This window comes from Cyprinodon tularosa, unplaced genomic scaffold (assembly GCF_016077235.1).
Source record: "Cyprinodon tularosa strain WSP-4 unplaced genomic scaffold, ASM1607723v1 ctg73, whole genome shotgun sequence".
Taxonomy (NCBI): domain Eukaryota; kingdom Metazoa; phylum Chordata; class Actinopteri; order Cyprinodontiformes; family Cyprinodontidae; genus Cyprinodon; species Cyprinodon tularosa.
Window position 1 is genome coordinate 1,903,968 of NW_024039485.1, and position 27,867 is coordinate 1,931,834.

Below are 27,867 nucleotides of genomic sequence, written 5' to 3' on the forward strand. Positions count from 1 at the left end.
ATCTTCATACCAGATTAAATTAATCCCATGATGTCTAATAATTCTACTGATTGAAAGTATATGAATGTAAAATAAAAGAGCATTGGTCCTAGGACTGATCCCTGTGGTACTCTACAGGTAGCCCTGGAGCATAAGGAAGATTTTTTATTAATGTGAACAAACTGAAAACTGTCAGATAAGATTTAAACCAGTCTAGTGCTGTTCCTTTAATTCATACAAAATATTCAAGTCTTTCTAAAAGAATATTATGGTCAACTGTATCAAATGCAGCACTGAGATCCAACAGGACGAGCAAAGATACAAGTCCATTATCTGAGGCCATGAGAATATCATTAGCAACTTTCACCAGAGCTGTTTCAGTGATATGATGAGCTCTAAAGCCAGACTGAAACTCTTCAAAAAGTTCACTATTGTGTAAGTGATCACACACTTGTTTGGCAACTACTTTCCCAAGAATTTTAGATAAGAAAGGAAGATTGCATATACCGGTAGGTCTATAACTGGCCAAGTCATTTAGGTCAAGAGACAGTTTCTTAAGGTTTAATTACAGCTACCTTAAAAGCCTCCACACAACAGTTAGATTTTTATTTGTAATAACATTATCCACTACAAGGTACTTAAAGATTTAAAACTCAAAAATAGACCTTGTTTTAAAAAAAGAAGTTTATTATCTTTTAAAATGTTTGTACACTCGTTATGACAATGTGCTTACACAATACTTACAGTAGAGTAGGGTGGAACTTACTTTGTACATAGAAAAAAAAAAAAAAAAAACACACCATCAACAATTACAGAAAAAAAAAAAACACATTTACCTCCCTGGTCAGTGAAAAACAAAGAAAACTGAGTTAGACAGGCTGAAGTGGGAACTGCATCAGGAGGACTGAGCTGGTGAGGATGGAGGGGCTTTCTGGGCCCTTCTCTCCTACATACAGCTTTGGTACTTTTTATTTTTCAACACAATATTTACACTTTATTCAAGAAATGATAGTCCTTTTACAAAGTGTTTGCTCATTAAACATTCCCAAAACTATTATTCAATATATTCACATATAAAGCAATTTACATATGTTGGAACTTTGTTTAATGCAAGTTAATGGGCTGAAAAAGCAGTGAGCTAATGCTAAAGAACAAACCTTTACTGTCAACAGTAAAAATATGCTAAATTAATGGAGATCATGGAGCAAAGTCGACCAAGCAAAGGGTCTTGTATGAGAACTAACTAGTAAAAATACCCAAAGCAAAACACATTTTAGCAACTTTTAAAACTGCAATGCTACACTCTTTAGTATTCCTGTAAGAATATGAAGCAAAGCAGGTTGGAGAAAGATGGAGATTTAAAAACATCGCCTTGGTTTAAATAGCAAAACAAACAACTTTCATCCCTGCTTAAGCTTCTAACTTGATAAAATCATCAGGTAAATACAGACCTTTCACCTCATGTCCAATCGGCTCGTCCTCAGCTGATCTGTCAGGGAACTGCAAATAAAACTTAACTCCAGTGTGGGTACATCGCTTAGACCTCGGCCTATTCATGCATTCTGAAAACTAAGGAGGCTGCAGGCTTTTACGGGAAAGTAAGCAGGGTTTGGACAGCGAGAGCTTGGACCCTTAGCAGCCCAGTTAAAAGCAGCACCAGTGGAAGTGGGCTGGGAAGAGAACATCTGGACTGATCTGTCACTGATTCATTTTTGAACAGTACAAGGGTCCACTTCCTTATTAAATAATCCTTGTTAAGGGCCTGAAAGTATTTAAAAAGTAAAAAAAAGAGGTGATTATCTCAGGAACATTTAAGAACTAAAAAAAAAAAAAAAAAAACATCAAAAAGCTTAAAATGAGACAGTCATTGGACACGTTTGTCTCTGTAGCACCCCTCTGTGTCGTCACGCTCAGGCGAGCCACCTGAAAGTCTGTAATCTTGGGGCTTTCTGTGCGTTTCACAAAGCCTGGAGAGATTCGTGGGCAGCAGTGCAAATGCTTCGACATAAATACCAAATGAAAAGAAACTACTTCACTGTCCAGACTGGCCAGAACATACAGGGAGGAGTGAACGGGAAGGCCTCTCCAGTGTGAGCGCGGAGGCAGCAGGGACATCTGTGCCTGGTTCTGGTCAGTACACGTCAGTATCCTCCTTGGGCCTGTACACAGAGCCGAACCTCTGCATGTACTTTTTGATGTATTCCTTAGTCTTGTGCTTCACATTCTCATTGCACTCGAGGTCCTCCGGGTTCTTGCAAGCTTTCAACTCCTTATTCATGACTCCGTGAGTTAGCTGCGACCCGAAGCAGAGACAGAACAGTTATGAACGTTTCAGAAACCAGCAGAATGTAAATTAACCAATTATGATACATAATTACAATGAATCCTGGGAAAGTGGTTGGATCGTTAATCCTCTTCTAGATGCTTAGCTTCTTATAATTTAACAAAGATTAAATTCTCTCTTTAGACGAATGAAGCCAAACTGTTTCATGGATTGTAACCATTTCCTCTGAGTGCTGGTATGTGAGAAGTGGATCCATGCAAACCACAGTGAGCTATGCAACCACTTGAAAAGCATAGAGTGATAAGAGCTAAAAGATGGCAACATGTTGTTATTCTTCTCAAGAAAATTAAGATGAACAAGGATCTGACCTGGATGGAGCTCAGCTATTATATTCTATTATATAACAGTAGCTAATAATAGGCAGAGAATCAACTAATTACACTAAATTCAAATTATTATTTCTCAAGGATTAAAGAGTTCTCAAGCTTTTTGACTATATCTCATATTGATATATGATAGAGGCACAGAAAAACTGAGCATGTTGTGTTTTAAAATTCAATTGGTTCTGTAAATTCTTAGTAGAGTTTCAGTTAGTCTTCATTTTATTTTATTTTTTTCCAAGGCCTAATTTTTATTTTTAATTTAGTCAACGAAAAGGTTTTTTTTTTTTTTATTATTCTAGTTTTTGTTATTTCTGTAATTTTTTGTTATGATAATAACCTTAGTTGGGTTTTACTCACCTTTCTAGCCAGGTGTTTGAAATCCTCGGTGTTGCTGATGCGTCCAGATTTACAGTCTGGTTTCCGGTAAGGATTTAGGCATTGCACAATAAACTGGGACATCTAGTCGGCACAAAAACGGAATAGAACAAAGAGAACGAAATGAACCGCTGTGGGTAAAGATGGACTTGTCTGCAGGGATATGGCAGCCAGCACTCACCTCTTTGCGAAATGTCTCTTTACTTTTCTTAGCTAATTCACTGGAAGTGTCTGCTTCGGCCGTTTTTGTGGAAAACTGTGACAATAAGAATAAAGGATATTTTTAAAATAACAAAACAGCAGTTATTAACATTTCACTACATCATCCAGAAGGCGTTTCCTATTTTCCCTAAACCAAATCAAACAGATGTGCATAATGCCATCAAACAGCACCCTCCAGCAGCTAGTTTTAATCAGGAGGTATCCTTTCAGGATGCTCCATCTGGGCCTATAGCCTTCAATAACAAAGGAAGGTTTAATGCAGTGAGCCTGTACTAATCAGAGTAGAAAAAGCAGCTACAAAGGATGTAAACACACTGTTTTATGTCTAAGCGATATCAGATTTTAAACGTAATTTTAAGAGTTCCAGGTTTATATACTACAGATAGAAAAGTGAAATATTTAGACATCAGATCAGGAGCGGAAACAGGAAATTGATAGAAGAAAAATAACGAGCAAAGTACAAACAGCTTGGTTTCAAAGTTTTGCCAAAAGAACAACGAAGACGGCAAGTGATGTTTAAGTAGGTAAAGCTGCCATTTTCTTTGGCCAGTTTGAAAATCTAAGCAAAGTAAAACATAACAGGGTTCTTCTGTAGGCTGAAAACCATCTATAAGGAATCAAACAAACTAAATAAAACAAAGAGATCAAGCAATGTGCAGCAAAAAACATTTTTTTTCTCTGCATGTTTAGCCTGCTGACATTAAGCTCTTATGAATGTATCATATTTTCCAGGCTATGTAGCGCACCTAACTGTAAGTCGCGCCCACAAAATCTTTTGAAAAAAACTGGAACCAAACCTGTAGGGGGAGCTCTACATATTAGCTTGTTGGCTCGCAGCAGTAAGAGCTTCTATTGAAAGTTGGAACTTCGTCGGCTCTTTATTTTAGATCTGTAGAGGTTGAGCCCTGCCTCTTCATTGGTTAGGCAGCTTTAATGCAGCAAATAAATAACAAAAAATGTGTGAATTCGGGACATTTGTTCTCCGTCATGCCTGCTGCTAGCATGTTCCTGTGCTAAATGAAAATTAGCCCCTTATTCTTTCATTTTCAACTTTGAATTACCCCACTGGCAGTTAGGAAAAATCCACAGAAAAGCTGCATGGTTCAAAGCGTGGGAAAAAGTAGCAGCTTATAGTCCAGAAAATACAGTATTTGTCTATATTGGAAACCTTGTTGAACATTAACATTTATGTTATATTACGGATGGACAGATTTAAAGGGTGGATAGAAAACCAGGTTACAGGGTATGACGACTGGATGAAAAGAAAAAATGGATGAATGATGCATAGACTGCTGAACTGATGAATTGAGAGTTTAGAAAATGGAGAAAGAATAAAGTCAGAAAAACATCTTTTAAAGTTGTTTTTACTGTCCAGATCTGAAGTACATCTGAACTAATTTTTCACCCACATGGGAGATTTGACATTGAATCTTTTAAGCTCTGAGAGTACCCATCAATCTGCTCGACTGCATGATGTGAGGATGTTAATGTCCTCATATGTTTGTTTGGGAGGGAAAACATCTCATCACGTCCAGCTCTAATGTTTCCCTCCAAGTCTTATAGGCCGTTTTTAAAGTAAGCAAAAAGACAGGCAGGGCAGCATGCTTCACCAACACTATAAAACAAGAGGCTGCAAAGAAATGAGCACACAACTCTCCAGATGGCTTCCTTTATAGCCGGAGACGGGAAGAAAACAAAGAGGGAAAACAAACGGTGCAACGGAAGTGAGGATAAGTTCACCCCCCCCCCCCCAAACCACAAAAATCCCTCTGGCTAAGGGACATGAAGACGGTGGAGTGAATGGACACACTAAGAATTTCTGTCTCCATGTAGGATCTGATGAAGCAATTGTGTGTGTGTGTTTGTGTGGCGGGGCGGAGCTCATCAGCAAGTTTATAGAAGCCAACTGGGAGCGATCTGAGGCAACAGGATTTTTTTCACTTCCTGTAGAAACAGCTGAAGGTTATTACTGGTGCTGCATCTTCAATTACCCCATAAAACAAAAAAACCAATATAATCACACTGCCGCTTTGGAGCAGAATGTTTTTCTGAACCAAACTCTAAAGTGAGGCAGCATTTTAATAAAAAGGAGGAAATCATATGGATTTTCTATTTTACTTTGTAACCAATAGCGGTTATATTAACATGTTATAACAGATGACAATGAAGACTAATCAGTGCAGCACAATTACCCTGGAAGGATTTTCATCATAAGTCGGTGTTCCGAGGTCCATCTCAGACTCATGGTCCACACTGGTGTTGTCAGCATTGCCCTCCCACGTGGGAGGATCCCACTGTGTTTGCCTGAAAACAAATGCAAACATCAGGATCGCAATTTGGGGAAAAAAAAAAAAAGCAACACACACACATAAACCGCTACACCCACCTAGTGACGATGTGGTAGTAGTAGATCTTGCCTTCAGGGTCCCGGGCTACTTTCCAGTTGGGAGGTAGGACGATGGTTTTGGGTTTCGGGGGAGAGGGAGGAGGCAGGTCCATCACATTGTTGGGTACAATCATCTCCTGGTTATAAACACCACAGAATAAATACAGATCAGGAGAAATTATATCAAACTACTCCTATTTAGTTAAAACGATAAAGAAAGCAGCAGAATATTTTATTTCTTTATAGCTAAAACATATAAAACCAGCAGATTAGAGGGATTTCTCTAAAAAAGGGCTAACCAACATGTTAATCCCTCCCTGACCAAACTATTTACTTATGAAACCATATGACTGACTGACTGGATTTAAAACCGTATTTATATTGTTGTGGGCCTTTAAGCCTCCCATTACTACCTAGTGTTCTTGTCCTTTTAAAAAGCAAATGTTTTCATTATTTGCTGCTCACAGAGCTCTGTGTCTTTCTCAAGAAAAGTAGACAACATTTAAATTTCAACAGGTAATTGGCCAGGTCAGTCCTCTGTCACAAATCTCACCTCATAACAGCGTTTCTACTATAGAAGCCATAAATGTAATGTCCCTGCAGATCTATTTACCCCCCATGTTTACAACTAATGTCAAACAGGACGAAAAACCACAATGATTTCATGCAAAAGAAGCACGGATATATGCAACAAAACATTAAGTATTTTAAAAGATTATATAAAAAAAATGCATTATGCATTTGAAAACAAATGTTTAGTCATATACTGCCCCCATATGGTCATACTAATAATTGAACTTACTTATTGCATGTAAATTTTCAAATGAAATAACAATCAATCACATTTAAGGAAATAATGTGTTCTAACGTTAGACTTAAATTAAATTATCCTGAGAGGCTTGGCGCACAAGAGGAGCTTTGTATTTAACATGCCTTTCCTCTCAGTCATATTTACGTCATATTTAAGCATTTTGTAAGAGCAAACCCGGCTGAAAGAAGTTGAAGATCAACATTCCCTGTAGGACTGATTGGTTTGGTAAATGATCCTGAAAGTTTACTTAAACAATGAATATACAGACACTTGCAAACATCTTTTTAGCTGAGAATCCAAGAGGATGAAAATTCAGATTAGTTCTTGAATGAGAAAGTAGATCTTGCTTCTCGTTTCATTATGACCTTTATTAGTTCCAAGCTTAAACATGTTTCTCTATCGGTTTCTGATAATGAATAATACCTTCCAGGCTGCATACATTTATGCAGCCTGGAAGCAGGTGCAATAAATCCAAAATGACCTTGAGATTTACACTCATCTATACACAACAAACTGGTTCATTTTAGAGCTGTAAAGAAAACCGCACCAAATTTAAATTTTGTTCTTTCAGGGTTGTAATGTTACCTATGTGCACTAGAGGGTGCCGACGTATATTCATAAGCTGAGACTTGTTACTTACATACATACTGCAAGCACGATCCGTTATATCATCCCATTTGTGCATCTGCAACCAGATATCCATCCAGGTCGAAATAAATAATGCCATTATGGTACCGAAAGTACTAATCTCTACCCCTAAATCAACAAAGAATGCTAAGCTACATCTTATAAAAAATATTTGATGACTTTTCTGAGACAATGGGATGCGTTTTACATTCAGACATGCTCAGATAGAAATATGACGGAACCTTGCTTATCAGCATCTTTTCTTTAGAATATGCACTATATTATATAAAAGTAGAACAAAAGGAAAACATAAAACTCAAAAGGAGGACATGTATGTATAAACCTAAAGCTAAGTGATACAAACAGAATGGATTTAAACTAATTTATTCTCAGAAAATAAATTATTATCCTTTTATACTTTCCAGTTTAATGCGCTTAGTATTTTTAGGGAGAGAACATTTTAATTTTGGTCTTTTAAGTAAAAACGAGGGAGGCCTGGATGTATGTCTGCTTGTCCATGAGCAAACGAGCTGATGGTACAGATCGCGCTACCGCTACAGATCGGATAGTGACGGGCATGTTAGAACAGGAATTTAAATCGATTGAGAATCACCTAAATAGTGCCCACTTAGCTGTGCTGCATGACGATGCAGCATCAATATCTCTGCTGTGCTTGGAAGGAACAGCAGTGTGTCAGATTGACATAAGGTGTCTTTGAGAGAAAGATTAACATCTCTGTATTGTTCAGATAATAAATGTTTTACAGTTTCAACAAATATTTATTATTCAGCAAAAATATGCCTGATTTTAGGCATGCTTTGATGGCGCAGTGGTTAGCGCACACGACCCATGTACGGAGGCCTCAGTCCTTGACGCGGGCAACCCGGCCTGTGGTCCTTTCCAACATGTCTCTCCCCCCTCTCATATACCCTTTCTTCTCAGCCTACTGTCCATAAAAATGAGCCACTAGTGCCGTAAAAAAGAAAAGAAAAAAAGCCTGATTTAATAATGTCTGGGAAATATTTTTTGTTTATTTAGTCATTATTTAGTACAGATGGCACAATAAATTGAAAGCAGTGCACAGCAGTGGGCTGAGCTCCAACAGTCAGATTTAGTTACAAAATGCATGTTCATAAAATGAACAAAGATCCCTGATTTAAGCATCTGATGAATGGGAGAACTATGAGTTGCTTGTGGAACATTATTCAGGTAAACATCTAAAAAGCATGTTGGTTGTATCATCTGGTTAGAGAAGAAAAAAAAGAGGTACGAAGTCTCAACAAAAGCAACATTAGGAATCTGTCCTGTGATATAATGGGAATTATGAATTGATTGTCGTTATGGCTAGGCCCTAGCTATGGAACATTACTTGTCGCCAACATTTACTGTGTAAAAAAGGAAAAAAACAGATAGGGCCGGGATCTGTTTTGATTTATAGTGAGAAGACGTGAAATTGAAATAAAAGCAAGTTTTTATACAGAAGAAAAGCAACAAAAAATAAGACTAAAGCAGAGGGGGAGCTGTGGATCTCAACACCACAATAAAATGAAAACCTCCTTGTAAAACATTGCCTACAAAGCCAACAATGGTTCATCCAAGTTGGATGTTTTAGATTTAGATCAGACATATGCTTATAAAAAAATAAAAGACAGAGAAACTGAAAGATACAAGAACCTTAGACTGAGAAATGAGGAAAAATGTATCGTCTTGAGCTTGTTGCTTTAAATGAAAAACTGTTTCTCATTGACTTACAAAGATAATTTACAGAAGTTTAGACAGGCTGTTCTTCTGAGGATTGAATCGTATAAAGTTAAGAAATATAATTTGAGATAATCTTTCGCCATGTGATCCAGAGGCCTACTTCCTATTCAAGGCATAACAGTAAGCAATTGAACCCATTAATTCAAAAAGCTCCTCTAAGGCCAAGTGTCTTACCTGTTGGACAGTTTGGGATGTTACGATGGTGGTGACTGTTCCTCCCTGCTGCACCACCACACCCTGCTGGTGACCAGGATACACCGGCTGGCTGTGCAGGTAGCTGGCTGTGGGCTCAGTGTAAGCCTGGAAACAGAACAAATCCAACACTCAGACTTTAGCTGATCATGTGTTACTGTTTGTGTTGGACTGAGCTGGTGCGTTCAGCTAAAGCTAAAAAATGAATTTAGAAAGATGCAGCAATACGTCATCATCCTGACCAATAGACGGATTAAAGACAATAGTATTTTTAAGTTCCATTAAAGCGAAAAAAACTTTGCACAATATATTAATCTATATTTATATGGTTTGGGAAAAGAAAGAATTTTATAAATTATTTAAGACAGTGACATTCTCATTTGGATTAATACCTGAATGACAGGAGGGTTGGTCTGAGGGTAGGCAGTAGGGATGCTGTAGATGGTCTGGCAAGGCTGGCCCTGGTAATAGATGGCTGTCTGAGTCTGAGCCGGTCCCGGCGCTGTAGCATACTGCTGCGCCGGCTGGGTCTGTACCGTGACTGCTTGCTGGGTGGTGGGATCCCAGAGAGTGGCGTAGCTCTGCTGGCCTTGTACCTGAGGGGCCGTCTGGGCTGGGACAGAGAGCACAGCTACTCCTGCCTCCTGGGTTGCTACAGTTGGCTGCGTGTACTGCTGGGGGTTAACAGTGGTGAGGTTGGTGGTGGTGATGTGCTGGGAGACGTCAGAGACTGGAGGGGCCTGGGAGGTGGAGGATGGAGAGGGAAGGCTGAGGTTTGGGGCCAGGCCTTGAGGAGGTGTCTGTTCATAGCTGAGGCCAGGATCAACAGGAGGGGTGGGAAGAAGGACCTTTCCGGCATTGGGATTGGTTGGGTCCACAAAAGTCTGTATAGGGTATCCAGGGGGATAGGTGATGAAACCGGGGCTAGAGGCATAGGCCAGCGGATCGTAGGCCAAAGTCTGGAGCTGCTGCTGCTGAAGCTGCTGTTGTTTCTGAGCTTCCTGCTGAGCAACTTCCTGTTCAAACAGCTTTCTGCGCTCCTCCGTAGACAGTTTGTTGCGTTCCTTCACCCCAGCTCCTCTCTGGGTCTTGCTGCTGGAAGAATCAAACCTTAAAAATGGAAAGAATTAAATTATAGCTGAATGCTTTTTCTAAAATTATACAAAGGTCTAAAAACAAATGATATACAGCAGCTATGATTAGCTGCAAGCCATGTTCATCACCATGTTTAATAAACCTACACATGAACTACTCTTTTTCATTCAGTTAATTTAGCAAATTTGTCACTGATGTATAGATTCAGATGCCCACCGCTCCTCATTTCGCCTGCTGCTCCTCTCGTACGGTAAAGGAGGTGGAGACAGCGAGCGTCTCCTGCGCCGCTCAGAGCTGCGGGGGGTTTTGTCTGATGGTCGATCCCGATCCCGGTCTCGGCTACGCTCTCGTTCCCTGTCTCTATCGTAATCTCGCTCTCTGTCTCGCTCCCTTTCCTTCTCCCGCTCTCTCTCACGTTCCCGGCTGCGAGAGGTGGTGCGTGGCGCCAAAGCCAAGTCGCGATCACGGCTCCGATCTGCCAGGAAATTTGAAATCTATCAAATGAGATCCTGTTCCAAAAATAAAAACAATTTAAGATGGGTTGTTTCAGCTCTTACCTCTGGCTTCCTTCTCCACCTGACTCTTCTTTGGTATCCTGTACACCTCCTAAAAAGACAAGTTGAACCTTAATATTTCAGGACAGAGAAGAGAAGGCCGGTTTGACTTTAGAAGTGCTTTGATCTTTTCTAACCTTCAGATCCTTCCAACTTTCCAGAAGCCTGGCAGCCATGCCACTTATGTCCAGAACACTGAGTTGGGGCTCCTGACTCCTCTCGCTCTCCACATCGGACACACCTTCTTCTTCATCCTGAGAGGGCGTTCCTATTGCGGACGGCTCTACCTGCATTGGCGTTGCCTCCGTGGGCAAAGGTGCCTCTGGTGCCTCAGAGTTTGGTGGAGCCTTAGTGGCAGAGTCCCCTGGCTGAGACTCTGAACTGACACTCGGCATTTTCTCAGCCTCCTTTGCTTCTTTGTGCATCTCCTTCCTCTCGGATGGCTCCTCAGTTGGAACATCTACAGAAACAGTTTGGCTGGACTGACCTTCTGCCTCTTCCAATTTAATGGAGGATAGCTCTCCTTCTAATTCAGCCTTTTCTGGCTCTTTTTGAATTTCTGGCTTTTCTTCTCCCGACTGCGTTTCACAGAGAACCTTTGAGGTTTCTGTTTCATCTGATGGACACTTTGTCTCCTTGATTTTCAGCTGAGTCTCAGTTTCATCTGATGGACACTTTGTCTCCTTGATTTTCAGCTGAGTCTCAGTTTCATCTGATGGACACTTTGTCTCCTTGATTTTCAGCTGAGTCTCAGTTTCATCTGATGGACACTTTGTCTCCTTGATTTTCAGCTGAGTCTCAGTTTCATTTGATGGACACTTTGTCTCCTTGATTTTCAGCTCAGTCTCAGTTTCATCAGATGGACACTTTGTCTCCTTGATTTTCAGCTCAGTCTCAGTCTCAGTTTCATCTTTCATCTCCACGTCTTTAGGTCCCTGTAGAATGCTTGAACTTGTTTCCGACTCTTCCTGGTTTGGCGCATCTTTCCCAGACTCCTCCACAGATTCTTTTATTGGAGCTGGAGCTTCACTCGACTGTTCTTCCTTCAAACATGCTCCATCTGGAGGATCTGTGTTCAGGGTCTCGGCTTCCTCCTCTTCCTCTTCCTCCTCCTTCCCGTCGGATGCTTTGCTAGCATCAGAGAGAGCGCTGTCCAGACTGTTTTCACTGATGATCTTAAGGCGTCTGTAAACAGCGGGTTTAGAAGTGTCACCGTCCAATTCGGGAACCATTTTGGCAGAGGAACCGTCAGGGGTGTTCAGAGGGGTTTGGGCCCGGGAGGTGTTCTCACTGGAGTAGCCGTCCATCTCAGTCTGCTGAGGCGGGGTTTTGGTCTGAGCCCACCGCTGGATGAGGGTCAGGACTTTACTCTCTTCAAGCATGTTCTTGGTGGAGATGGGGAGCACAGCCAGGGTCTTCATGATCTACAAGCAGAGAAGAACAAAGGCAGGTTGTTTAGATACCGCATGAGGTTAATCATTCAACAGCATGTAAGAAGCCATCTTAATGCATTTATAACTCCTCCACCTCTTTCTTACAGATTCAATCTTGTGATTCTTCGCAACAGTATGTTAAGAATCACATACTGCTGCAGTTGAAGTTGAATCTTTCAGCTTACAACACCTCCACACTGAAACCTCTCCTTGAAAATGGCTTGAGTTCCTCAAGGGTTGGATGGGCAGCAATTATTATTTCTAAATCCTGCTTCAGATGCTTCCAATTTTAAATTGGATTCAGGTCTTCACTTTGAATGGGGCACTTTGCTTTGTATATTTGTGTCACTATTTCAGTGTAGCTGAAGTTTTTCTCCCATATCTAGTTAGAAAGATCTTCTAATTTAACCTGGTAGTATCCATATTGATATGTGTAGAACAGAGTTGAGTTCTACTTTATCAATCTGGGATGGCTGTCATTCAGTCTGTCCGTGAAAAGGAGGGACGTTTAGTATGATACTCCGGACTGTGGGTGACAAGCCAGCTAGTACCTGCCTTCCATAATAAGCTTTCCGCCAATCGCAGCTTCCTGAGTGTTTTCACAGCTAGCTGGGCAAACTTTTTCCAAATCCTGTCAGCAGAAAAGCACAGACATCTTTCCCCTTCTACAAATGCACCAAGTGCTTCTCTTTGCTCCTTTTTTAAACGAGAATTTGATGTAATTTCAGCTAAAACCGAGTCTATTGCGGTATCGACAGTTGAGTCCTGCAGCATAGCCATGTTTGCAACGCACCAGCAAGGGCCTTCTGACTGTCTCCATTCCTACACGTCCCGCCCCCAAAAAACACTGCTGGCATGCCATTAGTTGGACTTGCTTGTTGTTACGAGATGGATGTATTGGCAGGAGTCTTTCAAGATGGATGTGAGACTGAAATCTCAGATCTCACAACAATCCAGCTTGCAGCTCAAGGTTTCCCTCTCTATGTTGAAGAAAAGCCTCCTGACTAGGGTTGTCAATAGTATTGATACTCAAACGCTGTATCCAGATAGAATACTAATTTGTCATGGTATCGATACTAAATACAAGTTTTGTTTGCATATTTTAGCCATTTTCAATTTTTGATGTGATTATTTTCACATTGATAGAATATAACCTCTAACAAACTTTAAATCTTGTCAAATTGTGTTATATTTGGCCTTATTTAAATACTAAAATGTATGATTCTGCAAGTAAGCAGTATCAATGTTGAGAGTGAAAATGGCTAGATTTTCATGTAAATCCATAATTTAATTATTAGGCATTTGTTCCAATTTTCTTGGGTACTGTTATCGAGTTTGGAATTTTGGTACTTAGCATAGTATTTAGGATTTGAGGTAATGTTCTGTACATAACAATTTGCAAGTTTATAATCTTTCACAAAGTTAATCCTGAATCTCACCTCTAGCTGCAGTTTGGTGTTATTAGCACTGTTGCCTTTAGACTCAGAGAGCTCCACCATAAAGATCCACAACAAGGACAATCCATGATGATCCAAGAACTGCTTCAGACAAGATGGATTCTGGGTGTCCTGTGCAGCAAAAAAAACAAAAAACACCCCAAAAATATTTGGCATGCTGGAGGGATTTCAGGGATACATGAGAATAAAGCATCAGCGATGTGTGCTGTACTTGTATGAGCTTGAGACAGAGGAGTTTCTGCTCCATGGTTTCCACTCGGACCATCAGTCTGCACAGAGACACCACCTGTTTCTCATCATACAGCCCTTCTCCGTTCTCCAATAACGCCTCCAGCTCCTCATCCACCTGTGAGAGAACATAAGCTTCCACTTAAAATATAACTGAAACAATTTTCCTGAAAAAATTCTATTTCCCCAGGAAAAACCAGCAAAACGTGGTTGAATCAGAGAGGTTTAAGAATGGTTATAAGGTTGGTAAACTGACCGTGGTCAGGGCGTTCTTTCTGCTGCGGTCTTTCTTCATCTTGCCCCCAGCGGCTCGAACACTAACTCTGTTCTCCCCACCAAGGAAGCCTCTGCAGCTGGGTGCCCCACAGAAGCATTTCTGAGCTTCTTTTCTGCAGGGAAAATAAAAGCAAAGACATATTCCTCTTAATTATAATGTGGAGAATAATGACTTTAACATATGCCAAATATTTTGAACGCCATATAAGAAGGGCAACATAAGGGAAATTTTTACCCGTATCTCTGAAACTGGTAGTCAAAGGTTAGTTCAGTTCCTGCAGTGACAGCCTTGGTGGTGAAGAACCCGACTCGAAGTTGGCCATTAACAGTCCACTAGAGCAAAATTGTCAAAAGAAATAATTTTAAATAACAGAACTTTCGGAAGAAAAAAAACTGACTCAAGAGACTTTTTCCCTTCAGTTTCTGCACCTTTTGCGTCTCACAGTTCGGCTCACAGCTGTGGTTCATGAAACGTGAGCAATTACCCTTCAATGTTGCATCAATAATCTGCAGAGACCAACACAGCAGCAAGTAGATTATCATTTCGTTCTTGTAGGTACCGGTCCCCTTCAGGTCCATCCAAACTCACCTCATTATTCTTTAGTGCCATGAAATAATAGTGGATGTTCTTGTTGCGAGCATATTCTTTAACCCTTGCTTTGAACTCTTTGTGGTCCAACACTTCGCCACAGTATTCCAGAACAAATGTGTTTCTGAGATTAAATGAAAACCAGATGATAGTTTCAACCTCAAATGCCAACCTTAACTAATAAAGCATCACAATAGATGCTGTGATTTAAAAAAAAAATAAATTAAAAAATGAGTAAATAAAACATGCAAAACAGTAGAAATACAATCTTACGGAGCCAAGTCTCTAGCAGCACGCAGTCCCCAACCTTTGTCTTCTGTGAGAATGACCTCAAAGTCTGCATGCTGCTTCATCTGAAAGCGACGGTTCGAGCAATAGCCTCCATTCAAACACCGTGAGGAGCTGGGAAGAAATTAAAGGAAAAACTGATGCAACAGCATGAAAAAGTTCCTATTTCTACCGCCACAGTTTTTTCGACTTCTGCCATGTTTATTTATTTTAAAATCACATTTGATCTGGTGGGAATTTTTACGAATTTTCCCGTCTGACACCAGAATTACTTATGACTAAAATCTGCTTGAGTGCGGTGTGTTGTGGTTGCCGTGTAGCTGATCAAACCTGTTACACCCACAGCTTTTCATAGTCATGTGTGGAATCTCAGGTTTTGAAAAGCAACAGGCGATTTGAAAAACTTGCTGTGTGAATCCGGCATATGCACATATGCAGGCACAATGACGACACTATAACTTAGAAAAAAAACATTTCTTGATGAATTTATCAAAGCAGAAATAAACTGATAAGTTCGGCCGATATTTTTTACTTGAATTGACAAATATGTGGATGAGAGAGCACATAAACTGCATGCCGTGCAGCTCCCTCCATTTGTTATCCTTTTTTAATTTTTTCTTTGAATTGTTGATAAATGTTCCAGTAGCACATATCAAGAATTGGTTAAAATGATCAGCTCTGGCCTTGAAAAAAAACAAAACAAAAAAAAACCCCTGAATCGATCAATCTCTATCTGAAAGACCTAAGAAAGAACTGAGAATAATTTCTTACAACGTACCGTATTTTCACGACTATAAGGCGCACTTAAACGTCTTTTTTTCCCTCAAAATGTGCGGTGCGCCCTATGTGTGTTGTAACTGCGACTTTTGAGACCACCTCATTGAGGAGATGATGAAAGAGTGGCTGAATGTAAGGAGACCAGGTGTTTTTTTTTCCACCCCTCACCATCGCTGTTAATATGTAACTCCATGCGTGCCCATCTCACAGCTGATGTGAAAAACATGGGGAAACAAATTAACGCTGTGCTCGCTGTTCAACCGCTCGACATCGGTGTGAACCGGACCCAGCAGGTGCAGCAGAAGCAGCGAGTTTACATGCAAAGTCAATGGTTGACGCGCGTATAGGTGCAGCAAAAGGTCCCGCAGCGCGTTTTGGTGCAGCACGTCGGGAGCGTTTAAGCATCTGACGCACCGCCAACGCGCTGCTGCTGCTCGAGATGGAAAAATTTAAGTTTTGCTGCTGGAAGCGCCGCATCAACCAATCAGAGAAGCTGATCTGGGGGCTGACAGCGAGACAGACACAGCGCTCTGATGACATATGATATTAAATGAAAAAGGCTGGATGGATGAGGAGATGATGAAAGCGTGGCTGAGGGAGGTGTAGGCTATGTGAGGAGACTAGGTGGTTTTTTCCACGCATCACCATCGCTGCGTGCCCATCTCACAGCCGATGTGAAAAAAAGATGAATCAAATAAACGCTGTGCTCGCCGTTATCCCGGGGGGTCTGACAAAGGAGCTTCAACCGCTCGACATCGGTGTGAAGCGGCCATTCAAAGTAAGGCTGCGAGCGGCGTGGGAGCGATGGATGACACACGGAGACCACAGTTTCAGGATAAGTGGAAGGCAGCGCCGGGCAAGTTACGCCACCGTTTGCAGATGGATTGTAGATGGACTAACGTGTCTGCTGGCTCTGTTGTTCAAGCTTTCACAAAAGCCGGCATTATTTCTGAGGAGCCGCGCTGCACGGAAAGTGACTGACAGCGAAGAAGGGGAAATTGGCATGTCTGATTTAGCGCAGCTGTTTTAATCAGAAACAGAGGATGATGACTTTGATGGGTTTGATTAATACTTTGTAATAAATACATGAATAAAGCACAAACATACTCAGTTTTGCTCCCGCTCTATTTTTCTACCTGAAAACTTAATTCAACAGCAGCCTCTGGGCGGGTCTCCTCCTCTTCACCGCGGCGGCTGGCAGGTGTTTTTTCATCTAAATAATCTAAATCTTGCAGCTATATTTGCTGTGATCAGTGGGAATAAAGTAGTTTTAATATGTTTTTAAGTGAGAAAGTCCACCTGAAAACTTAATAATTGCAGTCAGTTCATCCAGATTATCTATTTCTGTCGGAGGCGCTCAGACCCCCACATACCAGCGATGCACCGACAGTAGAAATCCTTTCATCAGCAGCCTCTAGGCTGGGCAGCCTCCGGGTTCACGCGGTGGCTGGCAGGTGTTTTTCATCTAAATAATTTAAACTGCAGGCACCAGGATACCGGCAATAAAAGCGAACATATTCTGTCGGCAGGTTTCAGGATCTTAATTTAATTTAGGAGTGACCACAGCGCTGTGTCATCTGCGATGTGTCTGTCTCACGGCCAGCTCCCAGGTTTGATTAATACTTTGTAATAAATACATGAATAAAGCACAGTCATACTCAGTTTTGCCCCCGCTGTATTTTTAAATACGCAGTAGAGGTATTTAAAGGTAGTAGAGGACATGTACCTGTATATAAAAAACGCGCCCTATAGTCCGATGCGCCTTATGTGTGTGTTAAATACAGAAATGGGACACATAACTGAGAGTGCGCCTTTTAGTACGGTGCGCCTTATGGTCGTGAAAATACGGTAACCAGTTTGTTTGACTCACTGGAACCTAGAGAGATTTGAACTGGTTTTATGAGAAATATTTTTCTTACTAAGGATTTCAAAGTTTACAAAAATGTCCCCTTTAAAGCAAAATTCTTCTAAGGTCTACAAATTAAATCATTAACTACCATTCAATCATCAGGAGGCGGTTTAAACAGTCCTCCCCGCAGGCCATCACTCCTTTTGCACGGTCCTCTCGTGACAGTACGGGGCACTCGCACTGCATCCTCTTTATATCTCGATGAGACTTGCTTTTCTTTCTGCAAGAGATGTTAAAATTTTTCATCAGATAAGCTTTAAATAATCTGAGAATGTACTGATCAAATGTTACTGTGACTTACAAGCTTACCTCTCAGTTAAGTACATGTTCTCCTCAATCAAGTCAAAGTAAGGTGGCATCTTTTTCGTTTTGGCCAAGTCTTTCCATCTGCTGGCATCCTGAAAGTTGCGTAGAGTGAGCGATGGTCTATCCACCTCCGTCTTTGCGGGAGCTTCCTTAGAGACGGGGGCGTCTCTTTGGCGCTCCTTTTTCCTCGATGGTCCAGCTTCAGCCTCGTTGTCCGAGTCCGACTCGATTTCCGGACGCCTTTTCTTGGGCGGTACTCTGCCTCTGTGGGGTCTGGTGTTGTCCTCTCTAGGTGGGTCAGGTACAGCAGAACCCCTGCTGTTGCTGCTAATTTCGTGACCTTGCACTGAGCTAGCTGGCCCTGGAGTGTTTAGTGCTTTACTGCAACTCAATGAGTTTTCAGCCCTATAGTCCTCATGGTCATTAGTGAGGGAGTCTGGGTGTATTTCACTCGAAGGTTCCTGATAATGTTCATGTGTTTGGAGGTAGGGTATTTTGATAGTTTGTGTGTTTGGTGACTGATGTGTACCGGATGGAACAGTAAGTCTCCCATCTTGCTCCTTAGAAGCGGCTGCTGTTGCTTTAGTGTTTAACAGGGGCCCATGGCTGCTATCAGGCTGCTGGCATGTGCTGGTAGGCTGCTCTGGCTTAGAAAAATCCCACCCTGCACTGAAACTCATCATGTTGTTGACACTATCAGAAAATGTATTCGGTTGGTACTGCAGGTGCACCTGCTCTCCCTGGTTCAGACCTTGGTCTTGTTGTCTAGAATCACCGAACAAAAGGGTGGGATCTGTCATACCTCCATGGGCACCGTTAGGACCAGCTGCTGATTGCTGACTGTTGATGGCACTGGAACCTTCTGAGTGACTGGTGCTATCAATCATGTTGCTCTGGGACTGACAAGGCACACCCATATGAGGTGACTCAACTAAATTAGTAGTGGTGGGCTGTGTTTGCTGTGCGCTAACTTGGTTGGCTGTTCCCATCTGGATTTGGGGCTGATCTGAAACATCTAAAGGACAACACGAAGAGGTCTGTGCATTTCCAATGTCTTTAATAAGGGATGAATGCTTGGGTACTACTACCACAGAGTGAAACTGTTTCATAGCTTTGTCACAGTCTGAGTCATACTCAGAGTTATCGCTGTCACTGGCATCACTTGGCATTGCTAACGCTCCCTGACTGATGGGTGTTATCATACTTGATTTGCTTCTGGGAGTACTCTCCTGGGATTTACTCTTGCAGGCATCACTACTCTGGATGTGATTTAATGCGGCTGAGTGGATCTGGGATACATGATCATTAAGATTTGAGGGCTTATTTAGGTTTGGTGATTGAGGCATACAAGGATTTAGGCCAAAGACGTCAATGCTGGTTCTTGCTTGTGAAGGCTCACATACTAAAGAGACGTCCGGCCCCGGGATGGAATGTTTAGACTCTCTGGATTGAATATTGAATTTACTGTCCATGTCTTGTTGGGTACAATCTTTAGCAATCTCAATTTTTGTCACTTTTTTGGGACTATAATTATTTTCTGAACAAGCAGCCTGGTTTAAATTGTCATTTTCAAACAAGTCCTGCCCAACAATGTCCCAACGAGACTTTCTGGTAGTGCATGTACTCTTTTTAGCGACATCCTTACTTTCCAGTCCTTCCACCGGCAGATTTTCGGTTCCTAGATGGGAGAAATCCAATTTGTGAGGGTCAGATTGCTTTTCATCTGCCAAAACTTCATTGGGTTCAACAAACTCTGTATTAGTGTCTTGCTGGATCTCAAGTGTGACATTCATTTCTTTAGCATCAAGAGAGGCATTCTGGACTTTGTTATTTTGTTCACAGCTTACACTACCTTCACTTTTAACTGAATTTAAAACTGGATTTAAACTCAAATCATGCTCGCCATCCTTCACATTGCACACATTTTCCAGAGCGATGGTTATAGGCTTTAAGTTCTCAATCAAGGGAGTGGTTGAGGCATTTTCTGTTTCAGATTCAAGTACTGGTATCTCTTCTTGCTCATTCTCGCCTAAAGACTCTTGCAAACTTTTTTCAGTGGATAAGAACATCTCTTTAACACCCTGATCGCCCTGTAAACCCTCACTTGGCTCCGATTTGGATTTTTCCTTTTCTGTCAGAGGATTAGATTCTACTGTGGTTGCACAAAATGGTGCTTTGGTAGGACTGTGAAACGAGTCATCTGACTTTCTGTGACGTCTAGGGGATTTCATATAGGATCTAGAGGGGGTTACTCGTTTTGATTCTGATCTACTAGTTTTCTCGTGAGAGTCTCTACTTTTTTCCAAGGAGCTTGTATTCCTTTCGGAAGGCTGGCATTTTGCCTTATGTTCTCCCTCAGAATCACCAGAGCTGTTTTTCCTGTGCTTGTCGTGCGACTGTGACTTGTTGTGTGTACTGGAAGAAGAGGATTTGGCACCAGTGTCAGATTTGTAATGACTGCTAGATTTGCGGGAACTGGAGTCCAAATCAGGAGAGCACCTATGTTGAGAATCAGAGTCTGAGGAACGCTTTGAAGTCTTTTCTGACTTTGATGATTGCATTCTTCTATCAACCTCTGAGGAGTGCGGTGACTCCAGAGATTTTGAAAATTTCTCGGATCTTGAGTAGGAAGATGATTGTGATGCTTTATGTGAGCTGGAGTAGTTGGACGACCTGCTGGAACCACTAGTCCTCGTCCTTGTTTTCCTGTGGTCGTCCTCAGAGTCAGAACTGTAACGGGTTCTTTCGGTCCGGGAGCGAGAGCGTCTTTTCTCCCTGCGAGGAGAACCCCTGTGGGATCGTCGCTCGGATTCATGATAGTATGATCTGTCAGACCGAGACACTCTGTCACACCTGGATCTCTCAGATTTGGAGTGAGACGAACTTGTTCGAGAACCTCTCGATCTAGAGCGTGATCTCGACCTGGACCTCCTGCGATCCTTGTCAGATCTAGATGAGCGAGAAGTTATTCTTGAATCGCGGTCAGATTTGGAGTAACTTGAAGACCTTTCATGATTCTCTGTACGCTTGGAGGAAGCTTTCTCCTTTTCCCCACTACGTGAACCAGAGGAAGATCTTTTGGCCTCTTTGTTCCTACTGTCAGAGTTTGCTTTGCTTTTCGAATCATCTGATTTGCGAGTGGAAGACGTGTGGGTTAAGTCTCCATCAGATTCAGAGCAGGGAGGAGCACTGTCTGACTGTGACCTGGTTTTCCTTTTGTAAGAGTTGTGATCCCGATTAGCAGCGCTGGAACTATCATCTTCTTTTCCGGAGGAAGAAAGGGGTTTATTGGTGTTGGGATCTTCTTTTGTCTCAGAGGCTTCAGTGGCTGCCTCTTTAGAGGGGCTCTCATTAATGATGGTCTCAGAAGGGGGAGTGGGAAAGTCAGTTTCACTCTTGGAGTCTGGTAAAACCTCTGATTCAGAGGCGAGCATCTCCTCAGATGTAACAGGCTTCAGTTTCTCTTCAGTAACAGAATCACTGAGAATTTGCCTCTTGAAAGGCATCTTTGCCACATTCTTTTTTAGTCTAGTTGAAGAAGAGACAGGTGTTGGAGAATGTGTCTCTGGTGTAGATGACGGGACCGAAGCCGCCTGCTTTTGCTCCGTTTTGTTTGCTGTATTCTTTCCGACCTTGTCCAGGATCGACTGTGAAGAGGCATTGTGAGGCTCAGAGATGCCCGTTTCAGGATTTGAAGATATGAAGAGTGAAGTTTGCAGTGGCTTTTTTGTCTGCGAAAAGCTGAAGGACACTTTCTGACGACCCTGATCTTCCAGGTTGACCCTCATCTTGGTTCCTTTTGGCAAGAGATGGTTGGAGAGCATGACTCTGGGAGACAAGCTTTTAATCAGAGCTGACGTGGACAGACCCTCCACCTTCACCTGCAGGGAAAAAAGCACACAACCTTATGTCACAAACAATATAAACAGAACAATCAAAGTGCTGTAATTGTCAAAACTATAAAAACTAATAAGGGTTAACTTACAGACTCAGCACTCCCTTCCTGTCTGTGTTTAATAAGAACATAAAGAAAAAGAAAAGGAAAAAGCAAAAATATGAGACCATATTCACAAAAAAGGTAACGCCTGCAGTGCACACACAAATTTGAAAGCTAATCCACTGAATGTTGACATGTACCCGAACAAGTCTTCTACATCAACTGCAAATGACTTTAACATTAAACCACTTTCCTAAATATAGGCAAGATAACCTTGAAAAAAATAATAATAGTCTAACATATGCTTTTGAAAGAGGAAACTGAAAGCCAACCAGCTGCTTCCAGCCTACATAATGGTTTTAGATTGGACTTTTTAAGTCATTCAATTATTTCCTCCTCCCTCCTCGAACATTAGACTACGAAGCTCAGCAAGAGAAAAATAAAATGGAGAACAGTGTGTTAAAAGTTAAACACTGATTTTAGGACTGCTATGCTTTTTTAGACCATTAAACTGCTGAATGTTGTGCAAAATGGGTTATTTTATTTATAGAAAAGAAAGGGTTATTTTATTTATTTAAAAAAAGTTAGAACTGTAAATATACAGTCATGTTTATATTACTATTTTTTATTTTTTTTTGTATTTATTACTGTTTTTCAAGGCTGCACTTTGAAAAAATGAAATTGTCTAGAGCTGTTTTAAACAAAATTTATTTTGTATTCACTCGTGTTTAAAAAATGACAAATAAAGCTGTCTAAGTCTTTTTTTATACCAAGTATACACATATAAAATGTAAATAAAACAAAACAAATAAAGGGAGGGAGTAAAGGATGATCAGGTGGATGGATGGACAACTAAATTAGGTCAGTGGTTTCTGCAGTTAGTACGTCTTTATAGAACCTGATGACACGCTGATGAGCCAATTAATCCAACCGACCATATCTAAAACATGCAGCATACAAGCTCCTAAGGACTAACTTTGGACATTGCTTAATTAGATTAGTGAACAGACGGACTGGTGGCCAGCTGGAACTTTATGAAATTGATATTTTAAAAAATTAAGCCCTCAAGAATAAATCTGTTTTTTTCATTTCCAGAGCTTGAAATCACAGTTTTAAGAATGTATAGAAACACAAAAATTAGCTCTGAAAGCTTTAACCAGAACTGAATCCCTTTAATCAAGTGATTAAGAGGCTTTCTTCATGTGAATTTTTGTCTTCAGAATGTTCATTTCACATTGATTAGATCTGATTATTGAGAAATCCAATGCAGAACATCTCAGTTCTTTACCTTCACAAACTCCAAGACTGCTTTTTCAGTTAGGCCATTGTTCAGCTGCAGTGAAGCACTGTCTTCAATTTCGCTGAATTTGGATTAATCTGAGCAGACAGTATATAATAATACACTTTAAAATTCATTCATAAAGAAAAAAGATCTAATAGTAAAACAAATAAGTAGATCCCAGTTTGAGTGCCATTTATTTTCATCTCAATCCCTTGCCAGACGAACAAGCCTCAAGAGTCTTTATTTAAATGCTAAAAAAAAACAGATCTAGTGTTTGTACTAGTTTTGCCCGAATAACAAAACGCCATTCATCAAATTATACCACAGCTAAGAGAGAAATGCTGAAGCCATCAACTGTTGTTCCAATTCATCGAATTTGAATAAACAATTTGCATTGTGTTAAAATGTATGTGCTTCTCTTCGGCTAGGCTTGCAAACTATGAGCAATGTGTGGGTTATTTATTGTACTTGGTTTTCATTTTTTTCCCTCTGACCTCAAAAATCGAATGTTTCTGCTGAAGCCATGTAGTCAACATGTTAAGTCAACTTAACATCAAATTGGATCTTCTGCTATTTAAACCTAACCCTCTGCAAAGAGAACACAACTATGTCAATTTCAAGTGAATAAACAAACACTAAAACTCTGCTGACACTTCAGAACGGTAATTTAACAGCATGTTCTTTGTCTGAAACAAACTCTATAGCCTGAAGGTTTTATTCATGACTTGCATACTTATTTCTTGTTCCACCTGCAGTTCCATTGTACATTTCTATAGCTTGCAGTATTTTCTTCTCACTGACTTTGATAACCCTCAGCTGATTTGGGAGCCCAACAAAAAAAAAAAAAAAAAAAACACTCAAGACAGAACAATACAAAACATCAGACTTGAGCAGTGGAGTGAGGACAGCAAAACAAAGAGGCGAAAACCTGACAGCAAGGAGATGACCAGGCTTTCATAGAGTTATATATTGATATAACAAGTTTCTGCTGCATTGTACCTGAGCTCTGACTTCAACAGAGTGTCCATGGAGAAACACGCCTGTGGTTAGTAGAGCTGAAGAGGCTGCTGCATGGGAATAATCCAAATCAGAGAACTGGGGCCTTTAAAGTGACGCCACACCTGACAGGAAGAAAAAATCCAATTTATTCTAAAATGACATTTTGGAATATCTGATAAAATTATACAATTACAACAAAAAGTGAGAAACAAAATGTGTTTTATGCTAAACAAACATTACACCTCCAACACAGCAATTAGATAAATACACCTCTAAATGGGCACTTTTAGCAACACAATTGAAAAATGTATTTGTGGGTATTCGTCCCATAACTTTTATTTAAGGCTGGGCAACAAATCTAGGCAAAGTTGATATTATGGCTGACTTATATGTAAAAGTACAAAGGTTATGTTTTATTGGGTTACAACTTTAATTCGCTCTTCTCTTCTTTTTTGAACAAAACTAAAGGAATGTCTTTGTATTTTCATTCTAACTTGTGTTGTTATAAGATTAAAAAAAAACATGACATTTGTAAAGATCAGGAAAATAGTTAGCGGACAGTTCAAACCACCCTTCTCACTAATATTTCTCTCCAATGACTCCATTGATTTTCCATTAGTCAAATATAGCTTACATTGGGTGCATTGCCATATTATTATGATGTTCATAAAGTAAAGGACATCAGGCTGTGGCTGTCGAGTCTCTGAAGTTTCTACATGACATGTAGGGATAAGTGGTCATGCGATGCAGAAAGGGCTTAGATTTGGCGACTGTTTTTTTTAAGCGATGGTTTAAAGAAGTTTCTTCAACTTACTTTTTCAGACCTACGTGTATACCTGTACATACACCTATCCTGACATATACTTTGGTGGCTCAAAACCTGAATAAGCAATAAAAAACAGAAACAAAACAAAATAAATAAAGAGGAAGAGACTGGATGTCCCTGTACCAGAACATCTTCATTAACTTTACAAATTAAGAACCCTATTTCAAGCTAAAAAAAAACAAAACAAACTTGCAAATAATTCTCCATCCCAATTTGGTTGCAGGACTGAAAAAATGATAAACATATCTTGCTATCTTAATGTATAATCGTTGTTGCTCAATACTACTTTATAAACTTGCTATATTAAAACTTACTTGAAATAAATAAATCATAAAATAAAAAAACTAATTGAGCTTTTTTGTGTTAACATAGTTAGAAATGTGTTACTATAAGTAAAAAAAAAATGCAAGCCCTTTTACAATTTATTAAACTATTGAAAATTGAATGGTATTATATTGGCATGTTATGTTTGATCAGGACTTGTCATTTGGATCCCATATCAAACACATTTGTAGAATTTCCTTCTTTCATCTCTGGAATATTGAGATTAGTACATTTGTTTGTTCATTTGTTATTTCAAGACTGGACTGTTTTAACTACAGTTTCTCAGGAAAGGTTTCAGCTGATCCAAAATATTAAGCCCTATATAAGAAAAGCTGTCTTATATCAGCGATTTTATTTTACCTAATGTTACTGACAAAGCACTTCGCTCTCAATCTGCAGGTTTACTAGTGGTTCCTAGAATTTCTAAAAGTAGAATGGGAGGCAGATCTTTTAGTTATCAGGCACCTCTCCTGTGGAACCAACTACCAGTTATAGTCTGTGAGGCTTAGCTTTGTTTTTTTTTTATTTTTTATAAAGCTTATAGTTAGAGTACCATCAACTACCATCAACACCTTCAATTATAAATGATAGAGTTTAACCTATTTTATACCATTTAGTCCAGTTTCTTTTCCAGATATAGCTTTGGGCACTGCTTTAACTAAATGTATGTGCTCTCTTTCAGGATGAAAACTAGCTTAGAACTCGTCTTATTAACTGTTTCGTTATTAGATTGATCCACTTGTGTTGCTGTTTTATGTTACCTTTTCTAACATGGAAAGTGTTTATGGGTGAGTGCTTCTATGTTCTGCTTGTATCCCCTTTAACCCCAGTCGGCCTCAGCAGAAGGCCACTCTCACTGAGCCTGGTTCTGATGGAGGTTTCTTCTTGTTAAAAAGGAGTTGTTTCCTCTCCACTGTACCTGCTCGGTAAGAGGGATCGCTGTACAGTCAACAACATAATGCAAGCAAATGTGTACTGTTGCCACAAGCTCATCTAGGAGTGCAACCAGATGATTTTCCTTAGAAAAAAAACTTGAAAAATCTAATTGAATTGTCTCTTCAAAGTTCTTTGCGATGGCATGTGTTGTACATTGGTGCAACATAAAGAAACTAAACTGAACTGTATAAAAAGTATGCAGCCTTTAAAAGAACATTCTCGTGTCTCCATGCCAGATTTTATTTATCTGTTCTTGAAGTGTTTTGGGGGATTAATCTAAAACCCAAGCACACACATGGCTGCATGAAGCCTTAAACACTTTTACACGAAAACACTCAGTGATGAACAGCACTTTACTAATCCTAAAAACAAACCTGAAAAACTGAATCTCTACATTAATATCCAGCTTGTTTGATAGGAAAATTTCAGATCTAAGGGCAGCATGGCCTGGACTGGGGGGGGGAGTGGGTCCATCCAAAACATGGCCTTTAAAAGGAGCGAAGTTTCCGATGTGCTAAATAAATCATGTCAAAAAGTGGGTAAATAACCTTAATATATATTACATAAAATTGTTTTAGTTTAGACAAATAATAGGAGTAAAACTTTAATTGTGAAGGTAGGATAAGTATATCAATCAATCTAAACAATCTTGGCCATCTTCAGTAAGCTAGCATAGCAGCGGCTAGCATCGCATCGGCTCGGGAACATAGTTTGAGCGATTTGTTAGCTCAACATATTTCCCTTAGATTTAATCTGTTAATATTTATATACAGGACACTTTGGGGGTTCACCTGCTCAGCTGCGCGGTAAACATAAACATTGAGCAGAAATGCAGATCGACGGTATATCAATCATAAGCTAGCGCGAGCGATGCTAGCTTCTTCTGGCAATTAGCACTAGCAGTTTGTATGCTAACGTGGCTATTATACGCTAATTTTGCCAGTATTTTAAGATGTAATTATTACTTCAGGAGACAGAAAGTGTAATTTCCCCAAACACCCGAGCTCATTATCTTCACAATTTAAAGTTGAACATGGACACTTGAACCTAAAGGTATATGTTAACCCGGCTTAGCTCACATGCTAACTGTTGTTTTGTTGTGTACTCACAGTTCGCACAAAGTGAAGCAAAAAGATAGCTAAAAATTTGATCACAATACTCACTTTATGAAGTTATTACGTTTACAAGGTTCCCCCATCCTAAAAGTTATCAATCATCTCCTTATGAAACATTAAGAAGCAACGCATGCAAGCGTTAAATCCATACGGAGCTGTCGGAAATGATCCTCGGATGAGTGGCTCCTACGCTGCTGCTGCGCCCCAGCTTCAGCGGGGAGAACGGTGGAGCTAGCGAGTTAGCATGTGCTCGGTATGCTGCACAGCTGTCATTGGGAGGGAGGGGAGGTCATAGGTACAGACATTTAACGTGGTTCTATATTTATTCATACTGTTTCGTTTGAATTATTTTAAGTGTGTTTTCTGTCACTTTTATAAACAACATTATTTCTCACAAATGTGGCTACAGGCTGATGCCTTTAACGTCACATGATTACAGTCCAGCCGGGGCGCGAATCCTGGAATGAAACATATGAATAACCTTTTGCTGCCTTCTCTTTCAACAGCCATTTGAAC

At 40.4% G+C, this 27,867-nt stretch overlaps 1 protein-coding gene across 3 annotated transcripts; it reads right to left on the bottom strand.

Annotated features, from left to right (window-relative positions):
* Positions 1-965: 965 nt before the first annotated feature.
* setd2 (SET domain containing 2, histone lysine methyltransferase) lies at positions 966-27,580 on the bottom strand. Of its 3 annotated transcripts, none has more exons than XM_038269551.1 (23): positions 27,400-27,580; positions 24,151-24,272; positions 21,918-21,939; positions 17,936-21,813; positions 17,715-17,846; positions 14,926-15,054; positions 14,653-14,776; positions 14,493-14,570; positions 14,299-14,396; positions 14,044-14,176; positions 13,771-13,905; positions 13,542-13,670; positions 11,526-12,093; positions 10,807-11,429; positions 10,673-10,721; positions 10,332-10,590; positions 9,413-10,130; positions 9,003-9,128; positions 5,630-5,766; positions 5,436-5,547; positions 3,203-3,277; positions 3,004-3,105; positions 966-2,272 (listed from the first exon to the last, which is right to left on the bottom strand). In XM_038269551.1, the coding sequence occupies exons 2-23, from the start codon at positions 24,177-24,179 to the stop codon at positions 2,111-2,113; spliced, it is 7,818 nt and encodes a 2,605-aa protein (XP_038125479.1). In that variant the 5' UTR covers positions 24,180-24,272; positions 27,400-27,580; the 3' UTR covers positions 966-2,110. The 3 variants fall into 3 exon arrangements, with proteins under 3 accessions (XP_038125479.1, XP_038125480.1, XP_038125478.1); XM_038269552.1 differs by adding an exon at positions 23,158-23,246 and having other exon boundaries at positions 10,807-12,093; XM_038269550.1 differs by having other exon boundaries at positions 10,807-12,093.
* Between the last annotated feature and the right edge of the window lie 287 nt (positions 27,581-27,867).

Bases quoted from the DNA above. Each gene is read 5' to 3' on its own strand.
- setd2 (XM_038269550.1), bottom strand. From the start codon at position 24,179: ATGGACACTCTGTTGAAGTCAGAGCTCAG. The intron at 17,847-17,935 runs GTAAGCTTGTAA...CATCTCTTGCAG, and splicing joins AACATGTACTTAACTGAGAG to AAAGAAAAGCAAGTCTCATC. The intron at 14,397-14,492 runs GTGCAGAAACTG...ATTTTGCTCTAG, and splicing joins CGAACTGTGAGACGCAAAAG to TGGACTGTTAATGGCCAACT.